This window comes from Papilio machaon, chromosome 1 (assembly GCF_912999745.1).
Source record: "Papilio machaon chromosome 1, ilPapMach1.1, whole genome shotgun sequence".
Taxonomy (NCBI): domain Eukaryota; kingdom Metazoa; phylum Arthropoda; class Insecta; order Lepidoptera; family Papilionidae; genus Papilio; species Papilio machaon.
This window is the reverse complement of record NC_059986.1, coordinates 3,177,246-3,186,457: the sequence shown is the minus strand read 5'-3', so window position 1 is coordinate 3,186,457 and position 9,212 is coordinate 3,177,246. Positions and strand designations below refer to the sequence as shown.

At 32.7% G+C, this 9,212-nt stretch overlaps 1 protein-coding gene across 1 annotated transcript; it reads left to right on the top strand.

Annotated features, from left to right (window-relative positions):
- The first annotated feature begins 135 nt into the window (after positions 1-135).
- On the top strand, positions 136-6,345 carry LOC106714270 (plexin-B). Its single transcript, XM_014507268.2, has one exon. The coding sequence runs from the start codon at positions 258-260 to the stop codon at positions 5,940-5,942; it is 5,685 nt and encodes a 1,894-aa protein (XP_014362754.2). The 5' UTR covers positions 136-257; the 3' UTR covers positions 5,943-6,345.
- The last annotated feature ends 2,867 nt before the right edge of the window (positions 6,346-9,212 follow it).

The window sequence follows — 9,212 nt, the reverse complement described above, 5'->3', positions numbered from 1 at the left end:
TCTGTTTTAAAATATTTTCTAAATTTTGTGCTCAATTTCATTGTTTGAAGGCCGAACGACAAGTATTATCTTCGGTTGCTTTTGTAAGATCGTATCGAAAAAAAAACAAAATATTGTTTATTCCATGTCATCGGCATCGATATGTTGCTTTTACATTATTATTGTAAATCTAAAATGGGTTGAATAAGTGATGAAATTAATGTTGTGGTTGTGAAAACGTGAAAATTTTAAATAATAAGGCAGCTTAAAATGTGAACATGGCTACTTCATTGACAGTATTAGTCATAACATTTTGGCTTCGGTGCACAATAGTGTATGGATACGAGTTTATATCACAATACCCTATTCATCACAATGAGACTTTTAAGTTTTATCATCTTGTAGTTGATAAAATTAGTGGTCAAGTGTATGTAGGTTCAGTGAACTGGTTACATCAGTTGAGTCCAGATTTAAAACCGATACATGTTATTCGGACCGGTCCTAAACTAGATAATCCGTTGTGCCATGCCAGTGGATGCCCGTCCTCTGACATTCAGACGACTTGGATTGACAATGTAAATAAAATATTGGTCATAGATCAAGAGTCCAGAATAGTGATAGCGTGCGGTTCAGTGTCGCAAGGATCCTGCCTCAAGTATAAGCTGGGTGACATATCTGCGGAGCCGGAATTTGTTCCTGTGAGTGTTGCGGCAAATGACCCCGAGGCTTCGACTTACGCATTCATAGGTCCGGAGAGATACAACTCCTGGGACCGTTCCAATGTCTTGTATGTAGGTACTACTTTTACAAATAATGGAGAATATCGGCACGATGTTCCAGCAATATCCAGTCGCGATCTCATGTCTCTTGAATTGGCGCAATTCACGTTTTCGAAACAGAGTTTGGTACAAATAGATGTTAAGTACAGAGATAATTTTCTAGTGCAATATGTGTATGGTTTTAATGTAAGTGATTATGCTTATTTTTTAATAATTCAAAAACATTCTCACCTAGCTGGAAATGAAGAACTTGGTTATGTGTCACGCTTAGCCCGCACTTGTGTCAACGATGACAACTATAACAGTTATACTGAAGTTACATTAGAATGTCATGTTAAAGAGGGAACCATAAATGATAAGATTGAAATTGTCAATTATAACTTAGTTCAGGATGCTAAAATAGCTAATGCCGGTGTAAAGTTAGCAAATCAATTAGGTATTGAGACTGGTGATCCAATTCTTGTTGCAACATTTAGCCCTTCTAAGGGCATCAGTAATGAACCTGTAAATAAATCTGCAATCTGTGTGTTTTCCTTACAGGAAATTGAAGTTAAGTTTAATGAAAATGTCCATATGTGTTTTAATGGTAGCACTAAGGCTCGTAACATGGGATACATATCAGGTATGATATCTGATGGTAAATGTCCCAGTGTTGGCTCCACAGGCAATATACTTAATTTCTGTGAAGTTGGTCTTAAAATTAGTGGCCTCTATCCTATAAAAACAATGTCAGTAATTAGTTGGAATGACACATTAATCTCCTCCATTACTATGTCAGTAACTGGGTTACACACTGTTGCTTTCCTTGGTACTAGTGATGGAATTTTGAAAAAAGTGCTTATTGATGCAGAGCAATCCTCAGAATACTCAAGTGAAATAATTTTGCCAGGGCAAAAGATACTTCCAGACACAACATTATCACCATATCAAAAAACTCTGTATGTGTTAGCCAGAAAAACTATTGTACAAATACCAACTGAGAAGTGTGCAGAGCATGGAAACTGTTCATCATGTCTTGAGTCGAATGATCCACATTGTGGCTGGTGTTCATTGGAAAAGAGATGCACTGTACAAAGTATGTGTCAAAAGGGCACTCAAAGTGCCCCTAGATGGTTATCTCAGTATACAGGTCAGCAATGTATTGATTTTGAGCAAATATTACCAGAGAGGATTTCTATTAATGAGATAACAACAGTACAACTTGTGATCAGAACTCTACCAGAGCTTCCCTTTGGAGCTAAGTATAAATGTGTTTTTGGTAATGCCCCTCCTATTGATGCTGCAGTAACATCCAATGGCCTAGCATGTCCAACTCCTGATATAAAACATAGGCCTAAAATTACACAAGGTCAAGATCATGTTTATGTCCCACTTTCAGTGCACTCTTCGGAAACCAATAAGGATTTTGTATCCCGGAACTTTGCATTTTATGATTGTGGCCAACATATTACTTGCCACACCTGCATAATGAGTGAATGGGCATGCAATTGGTGCATTTATGATAATAAGTGTACTCATGATGTTTCTGTGTGTCAAAGAACAATCATAAGTGGAGAAAACAACCCTACAAAATTGTTAAATCATGGTATTGGCCATTGTCCTAGAATAAGGCAGTATAAAAAACCTATATTATTGCCTAATAATGTGCCTAAAGAACTGGAGTTAGAAGTAGAAAATTTACCCCATTTGCAACCTGGCCACACAGGTTTTCAATGTTCAGTAAGCATTGAAGTTGCCAATATGATTTTACCTGCTCGAGTTGAGTCAAATCACTTTATTGTTTGTGACAAAACCACTTACTCATATGAAGAAGATGTTGGTGAATATAATGTCAGTGTTAAAGTAGTGTGGAACCACAATCATTATATAGATACAATAAATATTACTTTGTACAAGTGTGAAATCCTTGGTTCTCACAGAGACCATGCTGATTGTTCTCTATGCATTACTAGAAATTCTATTTATCAATGTACATGGTGTGGTAACTCATGTTCCTACAGTGAATCTTGCCTTGAAAATCCTGTGACAGAATGTCCCAAGCCTAGAATAGATATGATAAAGCCACTAAGTGGACCCATTGAAGGGGGTACGATTGTTACAATAGAAGGAAGTAACCTTGGTTTAAGAGTGGAAGAAGTAACAGGAAAAGTTAGAATTGGAGATGTGTTATGTGATATTGTTGACTTTGAAGTATCTGTCAGTATTACTTGTCGCACGGGCCCATCTAATGGCTCTGTTGTTGCACCAGTGATTGTCCAAAATGATGCTGGCCATACAGAGTCAAGTGTTTTGTTTAGTTATAAAAATATAAAACTACAAGGGATTTACCCTGGTCTTGGCCCTATGTCAGGTGGTACCCAGTTAGCAATTGGAGGACAACACCTTAATATTGGATCAGCAGTTTCTGCATTTTTAGATGAATTACCATGTGCTGTTAATAAAACGCAAACTTCAAACAGCAGATTAATATGTGTCACACCAAAGGCAAATACACCAAGGGTGATACACACATTAACAGTTGTTATTGATAATGCTAATAGGACATTATATGGTGATTTGTTCAATTATACAGCAGACCCTACTATCATGGAAATTAAACCATTAAAAAGCTTTGTATCTGGTGGTAGAATGATAACAGTTCATGGAACCAATTTGCATACAATTCAGAAACCATTAATGAAGTTATATTATGGCAATGAGATATCTCCAATTAATTTCACCGCATGTGTAGTTCTTAACTCAAATCAAATGGAATGTCCCAGTCCTGCAGTTAACAAAAAATACGACGAAATATTACTGGCAACAAAATCACAAACAAGCACTCCACAAATAGCAATGAAGGTTGGATTTGTAATGGACAATGTGGAAACTATGCATGATTTGGAGAAATATTTTAACCCACCTAGGACTTATATGGTTTTTGTTGAGGATCCACATGTTTACCAATTTCCCAGTCGCATAAAATCATATAAGGGTGATCCTTTAGTAATAGAAGGCGAGAATTTAATAAGAGCTAGTGATGAATCAGATGTTGTGGTAACCATAGGTACACAACCATGTAATGTTACAAGTTTGACTATGCAACAGCTTCTATGTACACCACCCGAAATACAACCGTCTAACACTGATGAAAATGGAGTACAAATAAGTGATATTAACTTGCCATTAGTTGTTGTAAAAGTTGGTAAAAACTTAAGGTTTCCCATTGGATATCTTCATTACGAATTATTACGTAATTATAATTTCCCCCCAGAAGCTATAGCTGGAATTGCTGCCGGAACTTTCTTTTTAGTTCTTATATTTATGATTGTTCTGGTTATGTACAGAAGAAGGAGTACAAAAGCTGAGAGAGAATATAAGAGAATACAAATTCAAATGGACACATTAGAAAGTAATGTAAGGCTTGAATGTAAATTGGCTTTTGCAGAACTGCAAACTGATATGTCTGATTTGGCAGCTGATTTGGAACATTCCGGAATTCCAACACTTGATCACGTCAATTATGTTATGAAAGTATTTTTTCCTGGAGTATCTGACCATCCAATATTAAATGTGCAACGTCAATTCATAAACACTCCACGAACTAATTACGATGCCGCTATGATTCAATTTGAGCAACTGCTTAATAACAAATGTTTCCTTCTGTCATTTATAGATACATTGGAGGCTCAAAAGTCATTTAACATACGAGACAAAGTCAATGTAGCTTCTCTTCTTATGATCATTTTGATGGGGAAAATGGAATATGCGACAGATATCCTTAAATCTTTGCTTCTGCGATTAATTGAAAAATCAGTCTGTAACAAACATCCCCAACTAATGTTGCGAAGAACAGAAAGTGTTGTGGAGAAGATGTTGACAAACTGGATGGCTTTGTGTATGTATTATTATCTTAAAGATTATGCAGGCTCCTCTTTATTCTTACTTTTCAAAGCTATTAAACATCAAATCGAAAAAGGTGTTGTGGATGCCATAACCCACGAAGCACGGTATTCACTATCTGAAGAAAAACTGTTGAAAGAGCAGATAGATTATCAAATGGTAACATTGCATGTTATTCAGGATGATTTTGACGATAAAATTCAATGTAAAGTTTTAGATTGTGATAGTATATCTCAAGTAAAGTCAAAAATATTAGATTCTTTATTTAAAAACACTCCGTTTTCCATGCGGCCTTCCGTCCACGAAGTTGATTTAGAATGGCGGCATGGCAGAGGTGGCCACGTTACTCTTCAGGACGAAGATGTCACGACGAAAACGTTAAATGGTTGGCGAAAGTTAAATACATTGGCTCATTACGGAGTAAAAGAGTCTGCTATTATGTCCTTGATTCCACGGCAGAATGACAGCTTCAATACCCCATATAAAATACCTTGTAAAAATTGTACAGGCATATATTGCTCTAATTCTCATATAAGAGTTTACAATAGCGACATAACTGATCAAAATGTTCATTTTTATCATTTAGTGAAACCCATTGAGTATCAACACATTATAAATAAATCATCTGAGCACAGTCACAAAGCTATTCCAGAAATATTCCTTACTAGACTGCTATCGACAAAAGGAACAGTACATAAATTTGTTGATGACTTCTTTAGTACTATACTTACGGTAAACGAAGTATTACCTCCAGCAGTGAAATGGCTTTTCGATCTGTTTGATGATGCTGCAAGAGCACATGGCATTATCAACCCAGAAGTCGTACATGCTTGGAAGTCAAATAGTCTACCGTTGCGTTTCTGGGTAAATCTGATCAAAAATCCCGATTTTATATTTGATATAAACAAAACGGCAACTGTCGATTCCTCTCTTTCTGTGATTGCTCAAACATTTATGGACGCATGTTCGTTAAGTGAACACCGGCTTTGCAAAGACTCCCCGTCCAATAAACTACTTTTTGCAAAAGACCTCCCCACGTACAGAGATATGGTGATTCAATTTTATCAAGCTGTGTCCCAGTTACCCCAAGTGTCAGACCAGGAGCTAAGCACGTCGATGCAGCAGCTTTCAGTAGAACAACTGAATGAGTTTGATACACTTTCAGCTCTCAAAGAATTGTATATCTATGTTAGTAAATACAGAGAACAAATTATGCTAGGGTTAGAAAATAAAATGCACTTAGCTCATAAATTAGACAATATAGCTTGCACTATGGAAGGTGATCCAACCTCCATATGCTGACTATATGATAATGTTACTTACGATTTGATTGCATTTACCTAATTTATTTATACAATACATATTTTGTAAAAAGAAAAGCTTTAATTTATTCTGAAATACTCAGATTTTAAAACAGAAATGTAAAAAGACTGTAAAATATGAGTTCCATAAACCTAAGCAAAGTTGATAGCAGATGTAAGATTTTGTTTTCTGTGGTCACTTTTTGGAATCTAATTTTGGTAATTAGTTTATAAGTGATTTTGTATTTTAAGGTAATTCATGAACAAATATATGAAGTTGTAACCTTACAAATGCTTTTAGTAAAAAAATATTTTATTGCGAAATGGCCATCAACAATAAATAAAATAATAAAAAAGTCGATCTGATTTATGTATATGAGTAAATGTTCTGATTGTAATACCTCTCCCAGTGGCCATATTTTATTACTTATGCCATATTAAAATTGATTATTAAGTACCTTTAATGATTTCTTTAATAAATATTATAACTCCCTAAATTATATATAAATTTGGCACTGAACTTAGTTATAATGTAAATTATTCACATGTATTACATCCAAACATACATACTTAATGATTTATGTGTAATTATAATAATGAATAAGTACATGTAAAGAGAACTAAGTTTTATTTTAAGGAAAATGTTGTGATATTTGTATTTGGAATATTCATAACGTTTTATGAATTCATATTAATGCATATTTTTTACTGAAAATGTTCATAAATAGTAATAGTCCGTTCATGAAAATGTAAATTGTATAAATATAAATTAATGTTTTTAGAGCACTTTAAATTTTTATCACCGTGATGATTATTATTAAAAAAAAGATTTTTTTTTTTTCATCCTAGGATTCTCGATTAATGTCACAAAACATTGATGTAATAGAATACTCACTCGAATCTCTATATTGTATTTCTTAAGTAAAAATTATTTTGATCTCATGTTTTTGTTATTGCTCAACTTTGTGTAAAAAAGAGAGGAAACAATATTTAAAATATGAAAATTTCCATATATTAATCATTGATATTTGTAAAAGACGAGATCCATTTTTGTGTTTAATGTTATGTCGCAATCTATTCTTCATCCATTTTGTTACCTCTCTGATCAAAATATAGAAAAAATTGTGTTTCCAAACATGATGCAGATGTCATTATAATATTCCATCTACAAAATAGTTTAAGGCTAGATATATATCTTTTAGATATTAAGTCCGCGTAAATTCACCCGTCTCTTAAAATTTTATATTATTAAATTTAGAAATATACTTATTTATCAATCTTTTGTAATAATTAATTTGAATATGAATGGGTAAACAAAACGCTGTATTATTTCTTTGCAACATTTATTCAATATGAAATTAATATCCATTATACAAGCAATTTTTTTATCACTTGTAGGCGTTTATATCACTGCAGTTTGTACTAGCGAAACACTGTAAAAATATATATTTATCGTTTTCTTCTCATACTAAGTAAGATAACATATTTTTTATTTAACAGCTGTTTCGGCACAACTCGGACACATTTGCAATAGTGAATAGCGGTCACTGCATAGCTTGACCGAAAAGTTGGAGCGTAAACGAAATACGATGACAAGTTAAAAACCAATTGACAAACTAATCATATACAAAATTACTTTTTTTTTTCAAAATATTCTATGAAAACATACCAATAGAATTCCCAAATCAGTGTCTTAACATTTTGCAAGTATTCAAATGTTAAATACATAATTTAATTGAATTGTTAATGCGGTTAAATTTCGACAAAGATTTGTACACACTAAGTACAAATTATTGATGCAAAGGCAACATCAGTATGTACTTCATTTATATTTGATGCAGTAATAAAACACTTTATTAAATTGCCATATACAAAATAGTTTAAAATGCACAAGTGAAAAAAACATGAAAATGCATAACATATGTGAAACTAATAAATAACACAACAGATTTACGCAAAAATACAATAAATAATTGTTTTCACACAACCTAAATTAAACAAGACAAATTGTAACTGTGGGTGTCCACTGTCAAAACAAGACAAGTCGAGACATACTTTTCGTTGTTTTAAAGGAAAAACTATTTTGACAGTGGAAACGCATGGCTACAAACAACTGTACAATACACAAATCAATGTAAACGTCCACAAGGAATACCAATTACGTAATAACATTTAAATGATCTATAGCTATTGCTATTTGAGATCAAATTTGGTCTGCTTGTTTTATAAGTACCGTAGTAACACAAAAAACTGATTAATATTCAAAGTATACACAATATTTATGCAAACAAAATATGATAGAAGTAGCAACAAAACAAGTATTAATTACACAACAAATATTATAAATTAATAAGTAATAAATAAATTTAAAAATACTATTGTCACATGAAAAGACAACAGTATTTAAAAAAATATTTGAATGAGTTTATGTCTCATTCTATCTAAAGAATATTGTGTGAATGTATCGGCAGTGTAAACGGATAAAGAAACATGGTGAGTATGAATTTGAATTAAATGAAAACATTACAGTTACCAACATCTTTACTACAAACAAGCTGAAGACCGATTTACACACGAGTAAATATTCATGTACAAAAATCTTGAGATTCATTGTAACTATGGATTTTTGACTGCAGTGGCATTTATGACACATATTGACATGTTTTGAATAATAATTAAAAAAAAAAATTAGAAACGAGAACATGTGTTGATACAAGTCTAAACCTACAGTAAAACATTCTTCGGAATTAAATCACTCGTGCTATGAATTCTTCTCTTCTTTAAATTAAGGACTACAGCATCCTTGTCCTCTACCATTATACCTCCTATGCCACTCTCTTGACTTTCTAATAAGACTTGATGTCTATTATTTCCTTCATTTCATATATGTTAATGTTTTTTATTGAATGAATGAATTATTCCTTTCACTAAATTTGACAACAGTTATTTCATGTACAAAAATTTAGAAAACTTAGTTTGTCGTAAAAATAACCATTATCAAAATGAAAAGTAATTAATAAAACTGGTTGAATAACAGATTTCTTATATGAGATAATCTTTTTGTTAATTGGAATGTGCTTCATAATCATATAACTAAACATATTAAAAGATGTTGTAAAGTGCAAATACATTAGTTACCGTGGGTTTCTGAGAACAAAAACTCCATTTAAAACATATTGTTATCTCTGTTTTGTCAAAGATAATGACAGTGATGACTATGTTTTATACACATAAATTTATAGTCTCAGAAACCTACAGTTAGTTGGACATA